We start from the raw sequence: 24,944 nt of genomic DNA on the forward strand, positions 1-24,944 counted from the left end.
CTTTATATTTGTGCTACATGATCATGCTCATCCCTGCTCACAGCGGACCTTCAGACTCCAGACTCGGGCGCACATGTGGGGGCTGTTCCGCCGTCTGTGCTCCTGCTCGCTTAATTCCAGTATTCCTCGGCGAGGAGCGCGCAGAAGAGCGAAAAAAAAAAAGCAGCACAGACACAAACAGGCGTGGTGAGCAGGCTGTGTGGGAGGTGGAAGCAGCACAGGTTGAAGGAGAAAATAGGTGCCGCTGTAAGTAGCATCCAAGAAAAGTCGCTCTTTCTGCGGCCCTTTGATGAAGCCGACGCCAGTTGCAACCGCTAGCTCTATTCCAGTCGCACGGTTCTGAGGTTTTGTAGGTGAATTCCTCAAAAGAGAAGGAGTTCAGGCACATTAGCTCGTGTGGATAGCATCACAGCAAAACGGGTCTGTGAGCTAAATGCTGTTAGCTGCGCTGATACGTCAAATTAGCATAAAGCCTGAGTCTGATTACTGGATTCCTTCGCTGCCAACTTGTCCTCAATGACATGGAAATGCTAACAGATGAGGATAATGATCCAAAACCAGGCATTGTGAAAACAGTCTGGAAAACATGGCACCTTACTGGTGCAGGTCTACGTGGGCGAAGCTTCAAAACGGGACTGATTGTATGTTCAGGAACGCTAATTTAAGGTTATTTCTGTCATGGCAGGTGCATAAACTCTTCTGATGTGTTCATCACCACCATCTGCTGTTCGTTCACGCACACCTCGTTGATCCACAGTGAAGGATCGTCTCCTCGCTGCTTACGAACACGCCTGCTTAAGCCGTCGCGTTGGCGTTGGCGGCGGCGTGTGACACCCGAAGGTTTCTGCCGCCTCCAGGAAATGACCACTCAGCAGGAGAAGAACCACCTCTTTAGAAGTGGCATGCAGCCACATCTGCATATCTGCATCTTTCATGAGCTGTTGGTCAATGCTCGATCTATACCGTAAAGGTCTGTGTGGTCAAACGAGTGTGTGCCTGTTCTCACTTTCTGTACATATGCAGTACCAAAACGCTCTACCGGTGGGACGGGGCGCTTTTTGCTGGGGCTCTGACCTTCACAGAACTGTTGAGGGTTAAAACTTAATTTAGGGTTGGGGGGGGGGGGGTTAGGGTCAAGGTCGGGGGCTGAGTAACGTATTAGGTCTGTGAAAGATAGGAATGTGAAGATGTGTGTGTGTGTGTGTGTGTGTGAGCGAGAGACTGGATATCTACTGCTGGTGCTGCTGGTTCTTACTTCGCAGACTTGAAATCCAAAATTGCATCGAATAAATGAGGTGTGTGTTACGGCAGCAGCTGAGTAAACAGACGTGAGTAAATCCACAAACACGGACGGGTCCCAGGTCTATTTATAGAAGCACGGCGCTGGTGCGGCACCACTGGTCCTGGAGGAGGCAGCGCGCGACGGTGGGGTGACGATAACACCCCCCCGCCGTCGGCTCCCCCTCTTGTTCCGGGCCATCTCGGCTGGGAGACGTGGGTGAAATCCACCAAAGAAGCTGTGAGAAGTGAGGGAGCGGATGGGACGAGTCCGGCGCCAACGCAAAAGGGCGGACGACTAATCATCTGTCTGAGAAATCGAGTGGTCCAGCTTCTGCTTGGCAGCAAATTAACACTCTCACCTGGGTCTCTTTATCATCTTTATTGCTCCTGCTAGTGTCATTTGTTTCAGCCAGCTCAATATTAGCCGTGGTGGACGGCGCCGCCGTCCTTATCAGGGAAACTTTGATTACGGACTAAGTAGCCTTGAGCTTTGCCCTTGACCGGGGCTAATTTTTCGTCCGGTGACCCCCCGACATATAGAGGTGCAGTCCTCCGTTCAGGCAGCCGATCGCTCCGGATGCTAGGCACCAGATGAGCAGGTGGAGCCCGGCAGAGGGGTGCAGACGCGCACAGACGTGTGTTCGCGCTGACAAACAGGTTTAAGGCCTGGACCTGCTCTCAAGGCGCTTTGAGCTATTCCATGAATGTCACGACGCTAGTGGCAGGAAGAGCACATCAGCCGGTAAGAATGAGGCGTTCGGCGTTCCCCAGACGATGGATCCAGGAAGACGGTCTGCCGCGCGCACGTGGCATCTGGTGCACCAGACAGCCCTGCATGTCAATGCCGAGTTAATATTATTATCGCGGACCGCGAGCGACTTCACATGTTAGCGAGCGTTCTCTCAAATTAATGTCGCTCCCATTAAAGCCGCCGTCTATTTTGTGTCACGGGCGGGCCCTCGCTCGGGCGCACGAGGGACGGGTTTGGAAGCGCGCGCGGCGCCAATGACCTCGGGGGGGAGATCTGCAGCTACACCCTCGCTCCCCGATCCTCTCCAAGCAGCCGCGGGGACACGAGGGGCAGGAAATGATGATCCGGGCTCGTTTATCACGAGAACCTCAAACGCAGTGATGGAAATCTGTCCCGAGAAATGTCAGGAAGATATTAACTCCAATACATCACAGCAACCCCCCCCCCCCGATGCTCGATCCCTCCGATGGTCAGCGGGCGGCGCCGCAGCTCGGCCCAGCCATCAAAAGGGACAGAGAACAACATCCCAAAACATCGACGTGCGAATTTTCCATCTGCGCCGCCGCCGTTCATTACATCTGTCTGATCTAAATGAAGGGTGGGAGAAGAGGTGGGGGGGGGGGGAGTTGAGGGAAATTGCCTTTTCATGTAGATTCCACTAATCGCTTCCCCGAACAAAATAGTGCCGACTTGTACTAATAAGTAAGTCGGGGCTCAGTGGACAGATAGCGTGAGACAGCGCGGAGGCTAATGGAATCCGGGGCTCTCCACGCCTCCGTGGGTGTCTTAATTGTCAAAAAGAGACTCTCGCAGGAGCGCTTCGCCACTCGCCTACCGGATTGCAGGAAAGCCTAAATTGGAGTGCGACTCGGCCGGGCTTGTTTTAAGCCAGAGCTTCTCCGGCGGATGCGGCTCAAATCCCTCGGCCGCCGTCTGGGAACAGGCCGCCGCGCTTCCCGCTCTGGCTCCCGCAGAGTCCGCTGTCTAAAATCTATAACTTCTTCTTCTCTGCTTTCCATCCCGCTCGCCCTCCTGGCTCATTTCTGGACGCAGGCGGGCATAAACACTCACTCACACGTGCGCGCGAGCTGAAATCCCATTCGTGTTGCTTTTTTCAGTCTGATGCGGCGGCAAACGTGTAATAACACCGTGGCGGAGGTGTCGTTAGCATCGCCGCCGCTCTTTGCTGGCTGTGACAGCGGGACAACTTTTGCACGCCGCCGGTTCATTAGCAGATTGGGCTGCGCGGGCCTCCACGTGAGAGAGAAAATGTGCTTTTAATCTAAAAAAGGTCAATGCGCGCCGGCTATTTCGGAGCTTCACAGCGAGCTCATAATTGGGGCCTTGTCTGAAGACAGTGTTGGATTAAATGAAGACAAAGTTGGCGAGCGCGAGGCTGGCCTTTGAAGCGAGTCGGGGAGTTAGGACCTTTGCTTTGCAACCTTTAATCAGTCCAATGAGATCGGATTTGCATGTGATTGTGGAAGAAGAGGAGGTGGGGCGGAGATGAAATGGTAATGAGTATTGATTACCTGTGGGTATATGACCCAGCTGTCTCCCTTTTGCATTCTTAAATCAGCCCAAATTACCGGAGCCGCTAATTTCATGTTCGGAGTCGCACCGCCGGCATGAAAATTCCTCCACGGCGAAGCGAGAACCGGCAGGAGGTCCGAGGAAATGATGGCGAGGCTGAATTAACCACAGCGGTGTAAGTTTAGGACACTAATTATACTCCGCGGCTCTAAGGGGAGCTAAGGTGATTCAGACTGGGCTGTTGCTGCGATATGGTCTGAGCCAGACATGGATGCATGCAATCACGGCCTTTTCCGACAGAATAAAGGTCCATTTAGGCAGGAAGAAGCAGCCCAATTACATGTATACACAATTAATACACCCATGGGAAATTGAAATTTTTACTCAATGATAAGATTAATTCCTAATTATGGTGACAGACACGCACACACGCGCGCGCCCATTCACACAAGGCCTCACATACTTAATCTACTTTAGTGGATTTAAGCCACCGTGTACTGAAATTGTGAGGAGCAAGTGGACAGCAAGTGATGGAGGGAACGAGCGTCACAATGCACCCGGTGAACCCCGCGCAGCAGAGCCGAGGCGGTGCTCTGCCGCCACCTGCTGGTCGGTGGAGGTACAACACCGTGAAGAGGGGGTGGAGGCTGCGGAAGAGACGACCGGAAACGAGTGGGAGCGGAAGAAGCGGCTTTTCAATGACTTTTGATTTTAACTGTATCAATTTTAGATGGTTTTGTTTGGCCCATCACCATTCTTTCTTGTCTGGCAGCTTGTTCCTCTTATGTGGCAATTTGTTGTCACCATGGTGATCATCCTTATCGTCTCAACTTTGTGTTACTATGGGGCGGTCGCCTGTTGTATCCATTAATATGTGTTCAAATAGCTTTAATATAACTAGTAATGACAGACACTGTTGGTTTCGTCTTTCAAGTCTCTTTTATTCTCTGGGAAAGTCTTTTATACATCTAACATGTGCCGTAGGACAGTCACCTAGTACAGCAGTGCCTACACTTAATAACAGATCCAAGTTAACGAGCAAAATAAACAATGTTAAAAAGATAAATACTATGTTCAGTGTCCGAGAATACGCTGTTCTTTTAGCTGGCAGCAGCAGGACTGCATCGCATCAGTCTCACATAAATACGCTGAACCTTCACGGCGGTTCTGGACAGACGCTCGCGTGGGTTTTTGAGCCGACTCTGTCCTCGTGCCTTTCTGGATCAGAGCCCGGCCAAACCGCTGCGGACACAGAAAGTGCAATTTATAAAACAACAGTGACACTAGACATCCAGGACACACGGATGCATGACGGACAGGCTGAGTTTTAGGTGTGCAACAGTGTGTGTGTGTGTGTGTGTGTCTAACGCTGCAGAGGTCACCATTCAGGAGGACCGAACAGCAGGAGTGATATCGGAGGAAACGACAGGAAACAAAGGCGACACTGGGCCCGACGGAGGCCATGTCCGGGGGAAGGGCGGCGCCGCGCCGTCCCTCACATGGCTACAGAGGCGTCCAGCTCTTTAGGCCGGTTGTGGACGACGTGCTCCAGCTGTCCTGAGTCCGACACGTCGTAACTGGTTTTGTACTTGGCCAGGATCTTCATCAGAGGACGCAGCTTCAGCCACCACTGCTCTTTAGGGATCCTGTGACTTCAGACAGAAGAGCATCATCTGACCTCTACGGTCCGACCTACAAAGAAAATACAGCAAATTTCTGGCTTAAAATACTTACATGAAGTCAGTCTCGCCCTTGAGTTGCACGACGGGTTGGAAGACCAGAGCCCTGCGACGCATTCCCAGCAGGCAGCAGGAGTCCTCGCTGTTGGCAAAGACGCGTCCTGCGAGGGGACACAACGCGGCGTCAAAGAGACGGACACGTGGGGAAGGACAGAAGGGTCCCCCCACACAGAGGGGCAGCCAACAGATGTTTGTGGCACTTCTTCAAGCGGCTGTAAACTTGAAGAATAAAAATAGGATGAAGGGATCTACAGGACGACAATGAGGCGGAGCAGCACCGAGACAAAAACGGGTGACACGTCTGCAATAAAAAGCAGCATTAAAAGACATCATACATGAGGGGAAGATGCAAACCAAATGGGTTAATGTGCATGTGCTCATTCATTTACAACGCGACTATGTGAAATAATAACCGTCTTTCTACAAAGTGGCAGACAGACGAGTGAAGCGGAGTGTAAAGATAAAGATGGTCGTGGAGCCGGCGTGACAAAAACAAAAGGTTTACCTTCATCTTATGTCATCCACGTGTAGGAAATAGAAAAAACAAACAAAACAAAGAGCAGTTTTAACTCAAAGTCTGGCCTGGACTCATGCAGGGTGGTCTCGCATCAGCTGTCGGCATCATCGTGTGACAATCAACACATTCACTCGGTGAATGTACATAAAGAGTCCATACGGCACTTTTGAGGGCGTTAGGCAGTGACGCGGCGGCAGAGCGTGCGGTCGCGTCGCTGCAGGTTCAGAGGGACAGCAGGTGGTCTGAGGGGGACAGAAGAACAAACCTTGTCTGAAGGTCTCCCCCAGCTTCCTGGTCACCCACTGCATGGCCTTGGCAGAGATCTTGGTGCCAAAGTTACGGTCAAATGGAGATGGAGCGCCGCCCTATTGGACAGTGTGACATTTACTGCAGGGCCTTTATACTGGTGCGTATTGACGATACAAACACAAAGAAAAGGTTGGACGGATATTCCTGACAGGGGAGGGAATGTGTGTACCTGCTGCATGTGTCCCAGCACATTCTTCCTGCAGTCAAACACTCCTTTACCCTCCTCAGAATACAGCTGGTAGATAAAGTCAGTAGTATAGTTTTCATTGGAGTTCTCGTTCCTAAGGGAAGAAAATGAATTTGACAATTGCATCTTCTTCTGTCGTCATATTACACTGATGTGGCGCGCGGATGCCCCCTAGCGACCAGCCACGGGTACTGCAGACTAAATTAAAGCTTCTCAAATGAATGTTGGAAGTGGAAACTGAGCTGATTAATGTGTGAACACTTGGCTTGTAAACTGCTGACAACAGCAGTAAATCTGCTCTGTACAAGCAGCTTAATGATCGCCAGAAATGGAGGAAACGCAGCTGTAAAACGCGACCTAAGAGTGGGATTTAAGCAGCTCTTACAGTACCTGAGCACCAGTCCTCTTTGGATGCTGGTCTTCATTTTCTCTGTCAAGTGTTCAACGTTGGCCTGTGGGAGGGAAGGGTGTCAGTAACGTGGCCCAGTAAAGGCTGTCGCGACTGACGTTTATCACCTGCAGATCTCTGATGTCAAACGGCTCCTCGTAGATGTAGGCGGCGTCGGCTCCGGCGGCCAGGCCCCCGACGCTGGCCAGGTACCCGCAGTAACCGCCCATGGTCTCGATGATGAACACGCGCCTCTTGGTTCCACTGGCCGACTGCTTGATGCGGTCGCAAGTCTGATGCGGTCAGCGCACATAAGAGAGTCAAACAGCTGCCTCAGCGTGCGCACGAGGCTTCACACCACAGACCAATGCAGGTAGGTTCAGAATGTTCATATAAACCCAAGCGAAAAAGATGCACGTGCAAACAGGAAGTCCCGCACATCTGCCTTTAAAAGCTCTCATAAGGCTGGGATCGGCGTGGGGCTGTCCTCTCTTACCTCCACGATAGCGTTGAGGGCGGTGTCTGCCCCAATACTCAGATTGGTGCCGGGAACATTGTTACTGATGGTGGCGGGCACCATACACATGGGTATGCAAAACTCCTCGTAGGTGGCGCGAGCCTCAAACAGCTGCAGCAGACTCTCAAACGCCTGAAGCGGCAGCACATGGAGATGTGTTAGAGCCACGAAAGGCCGGTCACCGACAGAGAGAGGGCAAATCTCTCTCTGGTGGAGCGCAACCTGCCTTTCCGGCTCCTTCCGCGTGATAGTGGCTGATGGCTTCCCTTTGGCGGAGGGAGGACGGGACACAGACGAGGGAGGGCGGAAGCGAAAAGGGGCTTTTCTGTGTTTGCGGGGATCGGCCAGACAAAGTAGCCCGTCGGGGCGGCCAGACCGGACTCCCTTCGGAGAGTCGAGGGTTCGTTTGTGTGGAAAAGTTCTGATTCTTTAAAAAATCTGGAAGACATATTGGCTGAATGTGACAGTGACGGCGCAGATAACATGGTCTCTGGCAACACACACAACTGGAGGAGGAGGAGGAGGAAAAAACACGAAGAAGATGGTGGTCGAGGGGTCAGCAAGCGGGGGCGTAGCAGGGTGAAAGCCAGGCAGAGCAAACATGGTGGCCACTGTGCTCATGCACCTCACAGCCTGCTGGCAGCTACTTACCTGAGCTGGACATTAATCACGATGTAGAGACAAGGAGGGAGTCCCTGTCTTTTCTGTCCATCTAGAATCGTGTGTGTGTGTGCGTGTGTGTGTGCACGCCTATTAAAAACATTCGCCAGCCCCATCACTTACAGAAGTGATGGCGTTCAGGGCCGTGTCAGCGCCGATGCTGAGGTCTGAGCCCGGGACATTGTTGGAGACGGTGGCTGGGACCATCACCATGGGAACACAGAACTCTTCATACTTCTCGCGTGCTGTTAACAACTCCAGCAATGACAGGAAGCCCTGCAGGGCAGAGCCAAGGGCTTTAGCGTCCATAAGGGGGGGTTGGGTATTGTGGGGGGGGGAGGAGGTGCAGTGGTGGAAGAGCGGTGCCATAAGGAAACAGTAGAGGGCGCCAAAAGGAAGAGAGCCACGTCTATCACACCGGACAGCAGCCAAACAGACAGGTGCCACTCCACATCCTCTGCTCACACACACACACACACACACACACACATCACAGGAAAACACTGTAAAGCTGGTGATGAGCACCATAACAGGAGTGAGTGAAATGGCTGGAAAAAAAAGCAGGTTTCCATTAAAACCATCCAACAAACACATCTAAACTCTTGTTACTCTTGAGGTTTTTTATAGACATGGAGTATATATATATATATATATATTAGAATGGTGCTGCTCTGTCTTTATTTAATGCAGCATGATGGTTCTATGTTGGTGATGGTGCAAAGGATGGCGGACTCATATAAAGTAGGGTGACATTGTAACCCCACAGCGCAACGACAGGAGCGGCCGGTGGCGACGTACCTCAAATCCGCCCACAATAAGCAGAGCATTAATGTTGTGCTGTCGCATCTGCGCAGCAATTTTGTCGACGTGCTTCGCAGGAAGGGTCCTGAAGAAATGAGAGGCAGGAAAAGACGACAGGCTCAGTGATCGGACGGCAGCAGGTGAAACGTCTCTAATTACTGACTCTTAATGCGTGTGTTGCTGTGTTCATGATCCAGGTTATGTGGATTTAAAATGATTCATCAAGCTTTTACCTTTTGGTCCCCAGTAGAGATCCACCCTGTCCTGTCCATCCTCCAACATCAGCCCATTTAATCTCCTTTATCTGAAACATTTGCACTCAATTAAAGGTCACTGTTGAAGCAAACTGTATTTTGGTTTATGCTGTGTAAACCTCTAGTTTAGTATTCTGTTTTTTCTAGATGGGGAAAGAAGAAATTGATCTAATACAGACAGGGATAGAAGCCCCCCCACCCCCCGCCTCAGCAGGACACTCGTGGATTGTGCAGTAATCCTGACGAATGGTCAGCTTGTTTGCATTATTGGAATCAGTTGACTCAGTAATGACTGGGATTTTCCACAAGGAAAAGGTGAGTGAAGAACCGGCTGTGCGGAAAATAACAAGTTCTCATGTTACAGCACAGTCTCAATACCCCCCCCCCCCCCCCCCCCCCCCCCCGCTCTGTTTTGTCTGCGACTTCCACTCCCCACCATCTATAGTCAAGGCATTGCTGCCCTCTAGCGGATCATCGTGGTATAGCTTTGTGCTATACACAGACACTTGACTTTCCTCCCATTATAAATATGAAACAACATCTTACTAACAATAAATGTTTGTGTTACCTGGACATTTTTGAATGTTTATTGACATGTAAACACCAGAAAATGTCAGCAGCACTGAACCCACCTGTCCTTTGTAGAATCCCTCGAAGCCGTCACTGACGGCAAACACCTTGTGTCCCTCAGAGATTCCCACCCGGACGGCTGAACGGACGGCAGCGTTCATGCCCGCCGCAGGAGCTCCCACGTTCAACACAGCCACATTGAAGTTGCTCTGTGGGCACAAAAACAAACCAGACAGCTCATGCAATTTTAATCAACAATGATTCCTCTGTGCTCAATTATAAGGTCGTCCGACGGGGACGGGGGGGAGGGGTCACGATGACAAATGGGGTCTGAAGCCCCAAAGCGAGCTGTCCTCGCGTCACCCATCACCAGTGCGAGACGTCTGTGCTGTAGCAACAGGCGCCAGAGCTCCAGTTAGGGATGAATAAGTCATCAGTTGGTGGGGAGCTGGCCGCCATCTGATACCGCAGCTCGCTGAGCCCTGTGGGTCTGGTGTGAAGCCCTTGGCTTTAATTATGGCCCGCGCTGAAACAAAGGTGAGGCTGTGTGCAAAACTCCTGACAACAGGAGCACCTAGATGAGAGCAGGTGCATCATTGTCATTCAGCACATCCTCAGGACCGATTGAGAGTAAAAGGTCCACCTGCTGGGGCTCCTTCAATTCTCCGAAGGTGACCTTTGACCTCCAGGCAGAGGTGACTTACACGAGGCAGGTCGGACTCTGGTTTACGATGAGCCAGGAGCTTGTAGGTCTTTAGGTTGTTTTCAAAACTCCTGTAGATGGAAAGTCATCGTGAATGAATCCGTACCATCTCTGTCAGGAGGGGTTTTGCACCGATTCCCCGTTCCTACCTGCCTCGAAGCTTCACCGCCTCTTCGAACCGCTTCTCGTCCATTGCCTTCTGGACCTCCTGAGTCTGAGGAAAGCACAATCTATAATGAGATCTGTTATGAGAACATGTGCTGCATGTGAAGAGGGCAACCTTCATAATAAAACAACACCAAAAGCTTGTCTTTTTCTTCCATGTTGTATCTATCAGCCTTGGCTTCCAGGTCCAGGACCTACCATCTCCACACACTCCATCAGAGGCAGTCGCACCGACTGGTTGCCACACAGCGAGACCACGCAGGCGGGCGTGTTGGCTGTGGTCTCCAGGAGGGCGAGAACCGCCTCCACGCCCATACGACTGGCCTGGGCACAGAGCAACAACCGAACATTTAAACGCTGGTACCGACACTAGGGCACGGACTGGGCGCAAACGTTACCAACAGAACCCGCGGGACGGGAAAACATTATAGGCGTGGAAGACCAGGACAGAATGAGAAAGTAGGCTTCAGGTTTTAGCTGGTGGCTCACAAACAGGAAACAATCTGCTGGACTCTCGCTGTGCAGCAGCGCTTCACACGCTGAGCCACAAATCTGTTAATGTGCTTAACCTCAAAGCCGAGTCCAGTTCTCCTCAGACACACGGGATAACATGGCAAGCGCTCTGTGCTGCTAGTTCCTCCCAGTGTACCTTTACCCGGATCCCACGGCAGACGCGTCAAGAGGCTGATGTCTCTGAGGTAACTCATCGTGACTGACTTCTCTCTAAAACCACAGCTTCCCAGTTTGAAAGCAGCCTAAAGATGACCCTGTTGACCTACCAGGATGCGGTCAAAAGCAGAAGGGGTTCCTCCTCTCTGCACGTGTCCCAGAATGGTCACTCGTGTGTCAAAACCCAAATTTTTGACAACAAGCTGGAAGGATACAAAAGAAAAGGTCATCGTGAGCATTTGCCTCTCCTCTTCTCAACTATTACGAAGCTAACAGCTCAGGGGAGGGAATCATGCACAATAAACCTCTTCTCTCACAGAATCAAACTGGGAAGTGAAAAGATGGGAGGAGAGGCACACCACAGAAACCAGTAGAAAATGCTAAAGAAAAGGGGAAACAGAAAAGCACAAGCAAGCCATTCTAATTTTTCAGTCATGTTAGCTCTTAGCTTGTCGGTAACATCACAGGAGGTCGTGCTTAATGAAATCAGAGCCCGGATTTTACGGGAGAAAAAAAAACCAAAGAAACAGCTACAAATGTTTGGTGCGAGGTCTGAGCACACGGTGTCACGACGTTGTCAACCACAAGACCCACACAGCTTTGTGAAGCAGAAATCAATACGGGACATTTGACTTGGCAAATGTCTGCGTGGGAGGTTTTAGTTTTTACTCTAGCTGGAGAAGGTGGTGAAAGCCGTCTTACCAAACTATAGCGTGCACCCGACAGAGCACTTCAGAGACACAGAAAGTCAAAGCCACACCAGGGCAGCAGTACAGTGGTAGAGGTCATACAGTCGAGGTGGGGAACCGCCAGACTTTCACCCGAAGCTCCGTACTTACATCCTTGATATAGTCAGTGGTAATGGGCGTGTTGCTACGATCAATCGCCCCTTCGGCTACAATTATGACATTCAGCCTTTTCTTCCCTGCTCGGTTCTACGGGGAGGGGGTTGGAGGTGGAGAGAAAACATGACAGAAAAACTCAGACTGCGGCTGCGACGTGGGCTTTCAGAAGCATGGTGGCCAGGTGATGCAAGCAGAACCCAAGAGGGCGCATTTGAATTTGGGACGAAGGCCGTCAGCGCCCCGCCGTGGAGCCAGGCTCTGAGAGGAAACGCACGATCCGTTTTGTTGCTCGTCAGGTGGGTCTCCATGCTTCTGGCTTCCCCTTTCTTTCTGCTGGGGTACTCACATCCTTGACAAAACTAGACGTTATAGGCTTCCCGTGCCTGTCAATGGCGCCCTCTGCTACTATGATTATGTTCAGCCTCGTGCCCCTGGAACGGGTCTGAGCCGTGACATGATTGTAAAGCAGAAACTTGGATTAAAGGAGATAAAGCTTCCGTGTCAAAAATGAATTTGCGTCTGTAGTGAGGACTCGCTCCTTTAAAAGTCCGGCAACTGTTTCGGAATAAATGGGAACGTTAAACCAAGTAATAACAGCCGGCACATCCGGGTGAGTCATGTTTGATCTGGGGAAAAATATGAGATTATGTTACCGCAGAGAGCTTTTGACACATCTTGTCCTCCCAGCCGTCCTCTGGAGGCATTTCTGGAATCAAGACCCAGTCGGCTCCACAGGCCAGAGCACTCACCAGAGCCAGGTAGCTGAGAAGGAAGCCCAGGTGAAAGAATGAGGAGCTGATCATCATCTGTGTCTCAGAACAAACAGGACAGTTCTTACCCACAGTGCCTGCCCATCACCTCCAGCACGAAGGTCCGCTGGTGACTGAGGAACCGGAGGAGACGGTGAGAAGCGAGCGGAAGGATTACGTCCTATGTTACACGAGACTCACCTCTGGGCCGTCGTCATGATGGCGTCGACCACCTCGATGATTCTGTGCAGCGCCGAGTCCGTCCCGATGGTCATGTCGGTTCCGCAGAAGTCGTTGTCGATGGAGCCAACCATGCCCACGATGTGGAGGGCCGAATATTTCTGAACCGAATCCTGCTCGATCAGGCCTGGAAGGATCAGGGCGCTGGGGTTAATCCAGTTCCTCCAGTTAGCATCCCCGCTGTGTTTCTACTATAAGTACGGACTACACTCTACATGTTGACAAAATACAACAAGCAGGAAGTAACCCTGAACTGTCTGTGCTGTAGGATTTTGAAGGAAAAGTAAGTTTAGGTTTCAGACTTTCTGACCGTGAGAATCGGTATGAGATTCCCTTTTGTTTGTTTACAAAGCGAGTCAATAAAACCCAGAAGGGGGGTAATCCCAGAAAGCGGCGTTCCCACACTACCCTGTTCCACCAGCTCGGTCAGCAGCCCGCTCCATTCCTCCCTGAACAGGTTGGCTCCCGTCAGGCTGCCGTCTCCGCCGATCACGCACAGATTGGTGATGCCGCGCTGCACCAGGTTGTGAGCGGCCTTCAGACGGCCCTCGTGGGTGCGGAACTCTTTACAGCGGGCGCTGCCGATCACAGTTCCACCCTGACGGGGACGCAAACTTCATTCAGCTCCACGTCAATAGACGCACCGCACGATATGAGAGTGTCTGAGGCGTTGCTCACCACTTGTAGCATGCTGGAGACACTTTCCCACGAGGCTTCTCTGATGTTGTCTCCACCGTCCACCATGCCCTGATATCCCTGGGGAGAAGAGGACAATAAGCATTGAAAAGGACCCCGGGTTAGATCAATCCTAATGTCACCGTTAGCAACACCAGGATCAGGTGGCGTCAGCGTTCTAGGATTGATCCTGTAGGGTTGCATTAACTGTTATATGGTCCTGAGGCCCCCTGGGGGGAGGAATACATCTGTTAGGAGCAGAGCCAGTTATGTAACCACGCACGTCAGAGGAGGCGCAGATGTGCAACGAGCACATGACTCAGCCGGCATTCCACTGATGTCCTTTATGCTGTTATTTGAATGCATCGATATTATGCAAAGTCCATTTAAATGCGATGGTGCGGTGAAACGGCCTCTCCTCGTTGTTTCATACCAGATACCTGCTCTTAGAAAACACCTGAAAAAGGTGCGTAAGGCTAAAGGAGAGAGGATTTCTTTTATTTATCACGCAGGCAGTGAGAAATGCTTTAAGTCTGAGTGATAATGTTTAAAGGGCACATTAAGGGCAAATATTCTCCCCCCATCTGAACAGATTCCTCGTTGCTGTACTAATCAATTTATTCCAAAACGAGGAATTCAAATAGTTTCGGAATATTCAACAATCCGCCCACCCGTTGCCAGTTTTCCTGCTATTGCACAGGCGTAATAAACAGGTTCATGTGGTGTGAAGTCCTGAAATGAGTGCATCGCAGATGGTCGCCTCACCTCGTGAATAAAATATACTTTTGCTCCTACGTACAAGCCCATTCGGACGACAGCGCGAACAGCGGCGTTCATACCTGGAAGAAAAAGAAACAAAGAAAAGAAAGAAGAGAGCAACAATCTCTTTAACAAGTGGCGCAGACATGGTTTTTGGGTTTATCGGCTTTAATTTCCTGTCTCCTCTCAAAACAGCAGTGTGCTGGTGTGTGTGAAGCACAGCCCATCATAACTTTGTGTTTCTCCCGTGCGGTTCTGCGCGCCGCGGCAGCAAACCGCCATATTTGGTCAAGCGGTTTTCCCCCGCTCCTCCCACAGCTGCCAATGATTTTGCAGTTTTCCACTGAACTCAATAACCAACTAGGGGACAAGTGTGTGGGTGGAATGTCAACGGGAGGACAGTCTGAATGCTGACAACCTGAAGAATGGTCCTCACAACAGGAAGTTGGCAGGGCAGAGTAGATAAACACGTGATGAGGTTGGTTTTTTCTCCCCTCTGCACAAACTGGTGAATACTGCAGCTCCAACAGCAACCAAGAAATGCTGTTACCAAGCAACACAGAGGTTTCGGCTATAAAGGACCATGTTGAAAGTAGAGATAGGAAAATGAACATGTTGAATGTCCCGGGAAGTGTTTTTCCTCCAGAAAAGGAGAGTAATAAAACACCAAAGTGTCCAAAACCTGTAAACAGTCAGTCCAGTGTAACAGAACACAAGCCTGGGGAGCTATTGTCTGATTACATAACCCAACTGAGCAGCCTAATCTCTAATCAGAGGGGACAGAGGAGGGAGGCTGGGGGCAGGAGAAGGGAGAACGGCGTGGGGAATGGCTGTTTGAGTAAAAGGTTAAAGATTATCTCCAAAAATGCAGCAGCTGTGTTTTTCTTTCAGCAGTTCAGATGTGTTGGGGTTCATCCCTCGGCTCCTGGCGGACGTATTCTCAGACACGTCGGGTCGGGAGGGGAAAAAAGTCAAAACCAAGGCCGCATAATTCTGTGCGACATGACATTCAGCTCCTGTCAAGCATGGTGCAGCCTGATTGGTCGGTGCGGGGGCCAGCTCCACGTCTCTGCGTGAGGGCTAAAAGTAAAGCCACCACAGCAACCTTCTCCCCACGCCGAGGCGTGCGTGAACTGGGCACGGCTGCACGTTTTCAGATGAGGGATGCAGAATGAAATAAAACCCAAGATGCATCACACGAGCACTAAATATGAAATGATAAGTGCGTCCTAACTGGTCACTGGGATGCTGCAGCTATTGTGTAAGACCGCGCATGTGTCTGTGCTGTCAATGTGCCGCTTTACGTGGTCGGTGAACACGTGACTAAGGGTTTCCTCTGTGATGCAACAGCCCCTCGAGAGAGATGTGAGATGCAGCGCATCACGGAGCCCAGATGATCGGACATCCCAGCAGCCGCGGACACGACTCTCATCCCACCGACGGAACGTTGCGCCAGAGGTACTCTCTGACCTTTGCCCTCTCTGCTGCCCTCCCAGCCGCAATGCAGCAACATACAGCTCCCATGTGTCACTGCCTCGTGCATTACATAAGACGAGTCGATTATCAGCGTGGGAAATACAATCGCAAAGCCTGCAGAGACGTGGCGGATGTCGGGTGGCGATGCGGTTCCTCGGCTCACCAACTGTCACCTCATCAGCTGCGCAGCGCTTCGTTAAGGAGACGGCGCCCCCCTGCTGGGACAGTGGCACCTCCGCACAAGATGCGGACTAAATGTCTTATTCTGTCCACTACGCATTTGGAAACACGATGGAGGGCTTTACCTTGAGCATCCCCTCCGCTCGTCAGGACCGCGATAGCTTTCCCGGCTCCAGACAGGTTCTCAAAAAAGATCTTCTTGCCGTCCGGCTGCGCCATTTTCACAGCTCAGTGTTTATCACGGTCCGATTCCAGACAAACACACAAGGAGACAACAGCAGGTAGAAAATTGTGCTGAAATAAGTGAAGGGCGACAGTCGTCCTTCCTCCCCGTTTCTGTGCCCGCTATGTGCCCGCTCCCTGTTCCGCATCCACTCTCGATTTGCATGATCTGACGTCAGGAGAGATGATTGACACTCCCCTGAGCCAATCACGTCGCAGCACCGGTCGCCCGCGTGTTCCTTTGAACCAATAGTGAGAGGTGTAGATGACATATGGGCGGGCCAGACTGGAAGATGCGGACAGGAATTGGAGTTTTTAGGGATGTTAACTCATGTCTAGTGCCAGAAACCTGCATTAAAGTTTCTGGTTCCGAAAAACAACGAAACAAACCCCAGAATGGTGACAGATGATAAAAATTGAGTCATTTTTTCCGCTTAGAAATGTGTAATAATTGCATCATTAGAAGATGACAGAAAATGAAAGTAAATAAGTGTATTCTAACGCCTCCTGCTCGTGTTTAATTGCAGCCGAGCAGACAGTATTAAACCCGTCCAACTTGAATTACTTTCTCACTCTTCTTTTTACGTGTTTAATGGGGAAGTGCTGTCATTATGTAATTAGTTGCGCGCATCAAGTCACGTTACAACCCTGTGACTGAAATACGGCATTTGTGGGAATGTGCAAAGAAAACTTTAAACTCTTTTGACGTCAAACAAAACTTTTGTTGTCTCACAAGCTAAATGCATGAACATGAACATGACAACCCAAACAATGACTTTTGGATTGTAGTTGGACACCGGGTTGTCCGGTTGGAAGCCATGCATCTGGGGAACAATTGGCAACTTTAAATGATCATAGGGGGTGGATGGATGGAGTGATGGAGTAATGGAATGATAGAGGGATGGGGTGAATGATGGTTGTATTGGTATAATGTCTCTCTCTGGTGGTCAAAGTCTATATTGCATGTACATAATTTAACGACTGGTTTTCCGTTTCCTCTTCAATCAATCAATCAATCACTCAATCAATTATTCAATCTTTATTTATATAGCGTCTGTTACAATCAAAAGTGTTTCTAGGCGCTTTAAAGAATCCCAGGGTAGACCTAATAAATATAATAAAAATAATATTTTATTTCAAATCTGTCCTTTTTGCTTCAGTCTGTAAACAATTGCCTTTGTATTTTCTCACAGGGGAAATAAATTGTTTTGGTCAAAGGTTTATTAGCTTCCAATGCGAATGCAGCGGCACCGTCTTGCCATTCATCTTTTGCCCTATAACCGGTATGCGAAGCGTGTAACGCCGAAAATGGTCTTCTCCTGGATGTAAACACAGCTGGACTGGCTGCTGAGTTGTGTAAATATACTTAATGTATTCATTCACTCGGGATCCTGACTCAGGATTCCTGAGTCTTTGTCTCTGTTGTCCCGAAACGTCACAATCCAAAACAAATTCAGGACGGTTGTCGAGCAACGTGAGATCAGATGAGAAACGGGACAAAGGTCTCCAGAAACAAATGTTTGGAAGGGGACACATCCAGGGATACACATTCAATCCGGTCCTGAGTTAGCATAGTGCCCCGGTGCAAAAAATGTTCCTCGCGAATACGTCACTTTTGATCATAGCACATCAAACCTGATACAGGAAGCTTTTATATGATTCTATTTCGTGCTATTATCTCACATTTACCTGCCATTCCTCTTCATTTTCCAGTTGTTTTCTACACTTCCCTTTTTGCCACCATTATCTGGGAAGCGTCGCTGGCGTATCTTAGCAACAGCGACGGCGCTTCCTATTGGTCGAGAGGTGCGCATCCGCATGGCAACAGTTACACAGTAACATGGCGGCGTGCGATTGGTCAATGAGGAGCTGACTCAGGACCGTCAGTCAGAACTTCCCCGTTTCATTGTAATAAAAAGCAACATGTCTACATGAAGCGGTTTTTTTTATTCACAACACACTGAAATGGGGGTCAACATTAGCCGGGACAGGTCATTCAAAATGGGGACTGTCCCCAGAAATCTTCCCTGGGCTGTTTGCTGAGCAATTAAATATTTTCACGTTGTGCTTGTTAAGTTTTCGCAGTATAAACAACAATAAATAAACAACATAATGTCTCTTAACACTGCTTTTGGCTGACATTTCCAGCAAATACAGTTGAAACTTGTTTTAGGGCTGTTTCAATGCACATTCTCACCAATGAGCGAATCGACAGTGACCCGTCATGGACATGTGGACATTTGGATGCAGCCAAGTCATCCTGAGGGACAGAGACATGCAGAGGCAAAGTCACCATAAAAACAACAGGCAGGTCTATATTGAAGTGACGCACGTTTCCATGACATTGCCAGATAAAAACCAGCAGTTCAGAAATGTGAGAGTGAATCCCAGTAAGACCCACTGGGCAGGTTTATGGTGTCCATTAAGCTGAAGTTCTAAGTGATCGTTACGTTGCTGGACACATGCATTCCCAGAAGGTGGTGCCCCAGTTCTGCCACTCTGACTGGCAGCCACACCTGCGTCAGGGCAACGACAGTCACCTGTTGTCAATCAGAAGATGCCAATATGAAAACTGCTGCTCCCACACAAACACTGCTGGACACATTTTTGCTTCTTCACATGCAGGACTTCCTGGTGGACTGGCCTCCTGTTGCCATCCCTGCCTGAATCCTGGTAATGTCCTCAGCCTTCTGTCCCTGACCACGAGTTCTGCTTTAGCCCTGGATGGTGGATGGATGGATGATGGGTGGATGGATGGATGGACGATGGATGGATGGATTAAAAACTATATTGAAACTTGATTTGTGAATGGAAGATCAGGGCCTCTTTGTCTCAGTAAGCCAAGTCCCATTTACCCTTTCTGTCCCAGTATAACCACTGTATTTACCCTCTCTGACCCAGTTTGACCAGTCTATTTATCCTTTTTGTCCCAGTATAACCAGTGTATTTACCCTCTCTGTCCCACTGTAACCAGTCCATTTACCCTCTCTGTCCCACTATAACCAGTCCGATTATTCTCTCTGTCCCACTATAACCAGTCCATTTATCCTTGTCCCACTATAACCAGTCTATTTACCCTCTCTGTCCCACTATAACCAGTCCATTTATTCTCTCTGTCCCACTATAACCAGTCCATTTATTATCTCTGTCCCACTATAACCAGTCCATTTACCCTCTCTGTCCCACTGTAACCAGTCCATTTACCCTCTCCATCCCAGCATAACCAGTCCATTTACCCTCTCTGTCCCAGCATAACCAGTCCATTTACCCTCTCTGTCCCAGTATAACCAGTATATTTACCCTCTCTGTCCCAGTATAACCAGTCTATTTATCCTCTCTGTCCCAGTATAACCAGTGTATTTACCCTCTCTGTCCCACTGTAACCAGTCCTTTTATCCTTGTCCCTGTCAGGTTCCCAGTTTCTGGGAACTCTTTTGCAGGGTTTCTCCTGCGGGGGGCGTGGTGGAGCCATGCCTCAGCCGCAGGTGGTGCCGGGGACTGGTGCACCTGCAGAATATCGTAATCAAGCCACCTATTTATGGACTGTTCTCACGGTTGGCCAGCGTTGGCGTGTTTTGCCTGTTTCAGAAAACCCCGGCTATACCCTCCTGGACTTTTGTGAGACTCCTTCTTTCGTGGATAACTTTTGAACCCGTTTATCGGATGATTGTTTTTTCTTAATCCTTCATGGACTGCTTTCGGCCCCGCTCGGGATTTTTGTCGTAAGTTTACATTCCCTGTTTTGATTAAGAACCGAGTCGTGGTCTCCACGCCTCTTTTTGAGTTCTATAAACTTTAATAAAGCTTCTTGGAACGATACGCCACTGTGTCCTGCCTGCTTTCGGGTCCTGATACAACCGCTCCTAACATTACACGCCAACCAACATGGATCCGGCGGATCAGGACGCAGTGTGCCGTACAGTGGAGGCTCAGGGAAGGTTGCTGGGTCAACACGACCAGCTCCTTACCGACATCTGGACCTCTCTCCAGACTCTTAACGCCAGCGTGACGAATCTGCTTGCCTCGGGACGAGCGGAGCTGGCCCCGCCTCCGACCCCCGCGGAGGCACCGAGAGTCGCGTCACAGCTGGTCTCTGCTGCACCACGGGAACCCCACGTTCCTGTCCCGGAGCGATATTCCGGAGAGGCAGGTGCGTGTGCCCCATTCTTGCTCCAGTGCTCGCTGGTTTTTGACCTCCAACCCCTCACATACCCCAGCGACAGGGCAAAGATTGCCTTCATGGTGAACCTACTCTCTGGGAGAGCGGCGCAATGGGCCACAGCCGTGTTGGAGAACCAGACCCCCGCGTCCTCTAGTTTTCCGGTTTTTACGGCCGAGTTAAGACGTGTTTTTGATCATCCCGTTCAGAGCAGCGAAGCGTCCTCCCAGATTCTGTCTCTGCGCCAGGGTCCCAGCTCTGTCGCTGACTACTCAATTCGTTTCCGTATCCTTGCTGCCCGAAGCGGCTGGAACGACGCGGCGCTTCAGGGAGTTTTTACACAGGGGCTTTCCGACGATCTGAAGGACGAGTTAGCAGCGAGGGAGCAGCCGGAGACCTTGGAGGCGCTCATCGGTCTGGCTACCCGATTGGACAATCGACTTCGGGAGCGACGCCGGCAGAGGATGAGCGAGCGGACGGTGAGAGCTTCTGGGAGGTTCTCCAGGCTGAGGGAGCCCACCGGGGACTCGTCAGCCTTCGTCCCTGTCCCAGCGCCTGAGGCTTCAACCTGCGAGCCAATGCAGTTGGGTCGAACACATCTAACCCAGTCGGAACGTCGGCGCCGGCGCCCAGCTGGGTTGTGCGCCTATTGTGGCCACGCAGGCCACCTCCTCGACGACTGCCCGGTGCGGCCAAAAGATTAAGCTCGTCAACGCCGGCAGGAGTGCTGGCGAGCGGATCCTCCTCCTGCTCACCCCCCGTCCGTCTAACCCTCTCCGGCACGCTCCTTTGGGGGCAGGAGTCGGTGCCAACTACCTTCCTGGTGGATTCGGGTGCAGACGGCAACTTCATTAGCCAGGACCTGGCCTGGCAGGTTCGCCTTCCCCTCGAGACGCTGCCCGAACCGAAGACCATTCTGGGTCTCGACGGAGAAGTCCTGGCTAGGATTACCCACCGGACCCAGGCAATCACCCTCATCATCTCTGGAAATCATCGGGAACAGATCCACTTCTTCCTCATCCGCTCCTCCTCATCCCCTGGAGTTCTCGGGTCCCCATGGCTGGCCCTACACAACCCTCAGTTCGACTGGCCAACCGGGAGGCTGGTGAGCTGGAGCGTTAACTGCCACACCAACTGTTTGCGTTCGGCGGTCACCTCCTCGTCAGGGACCTCGGCACCCGCCCAGGAGATTCCCGATCTGTCCCATGTTCCGAGGGAGTACCATGACCTAGGCGAGGTCTTCTGCAAGCAGCGGGCGCTCTCCCTTCCGCCCCATCGGCCGTATGACTGTGCCATTGATCTCCTCCCCGGGGCCACGTTACCGTCGAGCCGACTCTACAACCTCTCCAGGGCGGAACGGGAGGCGATGGAGAATTATATTGGAGAGTCACTAGCTTCTGGCCTGATCCGGCCCTCCTCTTCTCCAGTTGGTGCTGGTTTTTTCTTCGTGCAGAAGAAGGATGGAACCCTGCGCCCTTGCATTGATTATCGGTCCCTGAATGAGATCACAATCAAAAATAAGTATCCACTGCCCCTCCTCGACGCGGCCTTCGCTCCTCTACACTGGGCCCAGGTTTTTTCTAAATTAGACCTTCGGAGCGCATACCATCTTGTGCGGATTCGAGAGGGGGACGAGTGGAAAACTGCCTTCAACACCCCTTTGGGCCATTTTGAGTATCTTGTGATGCCGTTTGGACTCACCAACGCCCCCGCCGTGTTTCAGGCCCTTATCAACGACGTGCTCCGGGACATGTTGAATAAGTTCATCTTTGTGTACCTTGATGACATCTTGATCTTTTCCGAGTCTGAGGAGGAGCACGTCCAGCATGTCCGGCTCGTTCTCCAACGGCTCCTGGAGAACCGACTTTTTGTTATCAATCAATCAATCAATCAATCTTTATTTATATAGCGTCTTATACAATCAAAATTGTTTCAAGGCGCTTTCCAGAATCCCAGAGCCTGACCCCAGACAAGCAACAGTGGCAAGGAAAAACTCCCCTTTAACAGGAAGAAACCTTGAGCAGGACCAGGCTCATGTAGGGGGACCCTCCTGCTGATGGCCGGCTGGGTAAAGAGAGAGGAGAGGTGGGAGGACAGGTAGAGGATAGGATAGGTAGGAGAGGAGAGGGGTAGAGGAGAGGAGAGGTAGAGTGAAGGGGAGGTAGAGGAGAGGAGAAGGAGGAGGAGGGGAAAGAGGAGAGGAAAGAAGAGGAGAGGGAGAGGAAAAGGAGAAGGAGAGGAGAGGAGAGGGAGAGGAGAGGCACAGAGCACAGAAACACAAACAAAAAATATGCACAATCACTTCAACGGGGCCGGCGGTCATTATGCAGCTCCGATGGCAGTGATACCTGCAAATAAATAGAGGGGGGGGGGAAGCAGAAAAACTACACAAGAATCAGCATAACTAGTCTGCTTGATGACGAGAGGAAAGGAGAGGAAACCATGACCCAGTGGAGTGACAGAGGCCTGTCAGGTGATCATGTTTCCGGACCCCGGCAGCCTTGGCCTATAACAGCATAACTAAGATGTGACCTAACGATTAGACGACCCCCTAAGTATGATAATTTGTCTGTCTATGATAGTAGCTGGAACTACTGAATTAGTAACAGTAAGCTTTTTCAAAGAGGTAGGTTTTGAGTCTGATCTTAAAAGTAGCGATGGAGTCAGCCTCCCGTACCTGGACAGGGAGCTGGTTCCAAAGCAGGGGGGCCTGGTAGCTAAATGCTCGGCCCCCCATTCTACTCCTAGAAACTCTGGGAACCACAAGTAGACCAGCATTCTGAGAGCGGAGCGGTCTATTGGGCTGATAGGGTATCACTAGCTCCTCCAGGTAGGATGGAGCTAGGCCTCTGAGGACCTTGTAGGTCAGAAGAAGGGTTTTAAAAGTTATTCTAAATTTAACGGGCAGCCAATGAAGCGACACCAGTACAGGAGTAATGTGATCTCTTTTGTCAATACCTGTCAGAACTCTGGCTGCAGCATTTTGGATCAACTGGAGGCTGTTAAAGCTGAGAAATGCGAATTCCACACCACCTCCATCTCTTTCCTGGGCTTCGTGGTGGCGCGGGGACAGCTTTCACCAGACCCAGCCAAGGTGAGGGCGGTAATGGAATGGCCAACTCCTTCCTCCCGTAGGCAGTTGCAGCAGTTCCTGGGCTTCGCTAATTTCTACCGTCGCTTCATCCGCGACTACAGCAAGGTGGCCGCCCTGCTCACCAGGCTCACTTCCACCCTACTAAGCTTCCGCTGGACTCCCGAGGCCAAAACTGCTTTCAACAGACTGAAGGGTCTGTTCTCGTCGTCGCCTATTCTCAATCACCCCGACCCCAGTCGGCAGTTCGTGGTTGAGGTGGACGCTTCAGATGTGGGAGTTGGGGCCGTCCTGTCCCAAAGGAGCGGGGAGGACCAGAAGCTCCATCCGTGTGCCTTTTTTAGTCACCGGCTCTCACCCGCAGAACGGAATTATGACGTGGGAAATAAGGAGCTCCTGGCCGTGGTCCTGGCGCTCCAGGAGTGGAGGCATTGGCTGGAGGGTGCCACCCAGCCATTTATCGTATGGACAGACCACAAGAACCTCACATACCTCCGGAACGCCAAGAGGCTTAGTTCCCGGCAGGCTCGGTGGGCTCTCTTCTTAGGGAGGTTTCGGTTCACTCTTACTTACCGTCCTGGATTGCGTAACCTGAAACCCGACGCCCTGTCCCGTCAGTTTGCCTCCGAGCCTGGGGAGATGGATCCGGACCCCATATTACCCCTCTCCTGCATCCTGGGGGCTGCATCCTGGCAGGTGGAGGAGAGGGTCCGCGTGGCCCAGAAATCTGCCCCGGATCCTGGGGGATGTCCTCCAAACCGGTTGTTCGTCCCGGTGGCGGTGCGCTCAGAGGTGCTGCACTGGGCCCATTCGTCGAGATTAACCTGTCATCCAGGAGTCAACCGCTCATTACACTTCCTCCGGCAGCGTTTCTGGTGGCCTTCCATGGCCCGGGACACCAAGGACTACATAGCTGCCTGCCCAGTGTGTTCTAGGGGGAAGGCCTCCCATCAGCCACCGGCAGGACTCCTTCAGCCCCTGGAGATTCCTCGATGACCGTGGTCACATATACCAGTGGACTTCATCACCGGCCTCCCTCCTTCCCAGGGTCATGAAGTCGTTCTCACCGTGGTCGATCGTTTCTCTAAGTCGGCCCACTTTATTCCCCTACCCAAGCTCCCGTCGGCAGCTGAGACTGGAGAGCTCCTGGTCCAGCATGTGTTCCGCCTCCACGGATTACCTACTGACATAGTTTCGGATCGGGGTCCACAGTTCTGCTCACAGGTTTGAGGGCCTTTTGCTCGGCTTTGGGAGCCTTGGTCAGTCTTACGTCGGGGTACCACCCACAGGCCAACGGGCAGGCCGAGAGAACCAACCAGAGCCTGGAGGACGCCCTGAGGTGTGTGGCAGCCCAAGACCCATCCTCCTGGAGCACCTACCTGCCATGGGTGGAGTACGCCCACAACTCCTTGGTTTCTGCCTCCACTGGTCTGTCTCCCTTCATGGCTTCCCTGGGCTACCAGCCTCCATTGTTTGAGGGGCAGGAGGAGGAGGTTGCTGTACC

The 24,944-nt window shown here is 51.4% G+C and overlaps 1 protein-coding gene across 8 annotated transcripts; it reads right to left on the minus strand.

Annotated features, from left to right (window-relative positions):
• Positions 1-4,485: 4,485 nt before the first annotated feature.
• pfkpa (phosphofructokinase, platelet a) lies at positions 4,486-16,355 on the minus strand. Of its 8 annotated transcripts, none has more exons than XM_011607784.2 (23): positions 16,094-16,354; positions 14,319-14,392; positions 13,557-13,634; positions 13,287-13,476; positions 12,840-13,005; positions 12,728-12,772; positions 12,543-12,651; positions 11,884-11,979; positions 11,155-11,247; positions 10,574-10,699; positions 10,360-10,424; positions 10,212-10,281; positions 9,570-9,716; positions 8,917-8,987; positions 8,681-8,768; positions 7,202-7,354; positions 6,834-6,998; positions 6,708-6,769; positions 6,300-6,411; positions 6,087-6,186; positions 5,810-5,815; positions 5,300-5,405; positions 4,486-5,217 (listed from the first exon to the last, which is right to left on the minus strand). In XM_011607784.2, the coding sequence occupies exons 1-23, from the start codon at positions 16,185-16,187 to the stop codon at positions 5,061-5,063; spliced, it is 2,373 nt and encodes a 790-aa protein (XP_011606086.1). In that variant the 5' UTR covers positions 16,188-16,354; the 3' UTR covers positions 4,486-5,060. The 8 variants fall into 8 exon arrangements, with proteins under 8 accessions (XP_011606086.1, XP_029698856.1, XP_029698857.1 ...); XM_029842996.1 differs by lacking the exon at positions 11,884-11,979 and adding an exon at positions 12,236-12,331; XM_029842997.1 differs by lacking the exons at positions 7,202-7,354; positions 11,884-11,979 and adding exons at positions 8,006-8,158; positions 12,236-12,331.
• Between the last annotated feature and the right edge of the window lie 8,589 nt (positions 16,356-24,944).

The sequence above is a fragment of the Takifugu rubripes genome, chromosome 10 (genome assembly GCF_901000725.2).
Source record: "Takifugu rubripes chromosome 10, fTakRub1.2, whole genome shotgun sequence".
Classification (NCBI taxonomy): domain Eukaryota; kingdom Metazoa; phylum Chordata; class Actinopteri; order Tetraodontiformes; family Tetraodontidae; genus Takifugu; species Takifugu rubripes.

What these genes read in the sequence shown, in the direction of transcription:
- pfkpa (XM_011607784.2), bottom strand. Translation starts at nt 16,187, where the DNA reads ATGGCGCAGCCGGACGGCAAGAAGATCTTTTTTGAGAACCTGTCTGGA. An exon ending in TGTGTCAAAAGCTCTCTGCG is followed by an intron (nt 11,980 to 12,542) that starts GTAACATAATCT and finishes CCCTCCCCGTAG; the next exon opens with AACCGAGCAGGGAAGAAAAG. An exon ending in TGATGGAGTGTGTGGAGATG is followed by an intron (nt 10,425 to 10,573) that starts GTAGGTCCTGGA and finishes TGCTTTCCTCAG; the next exon opens with ACTCAGGAGGTCCAGAAGGC.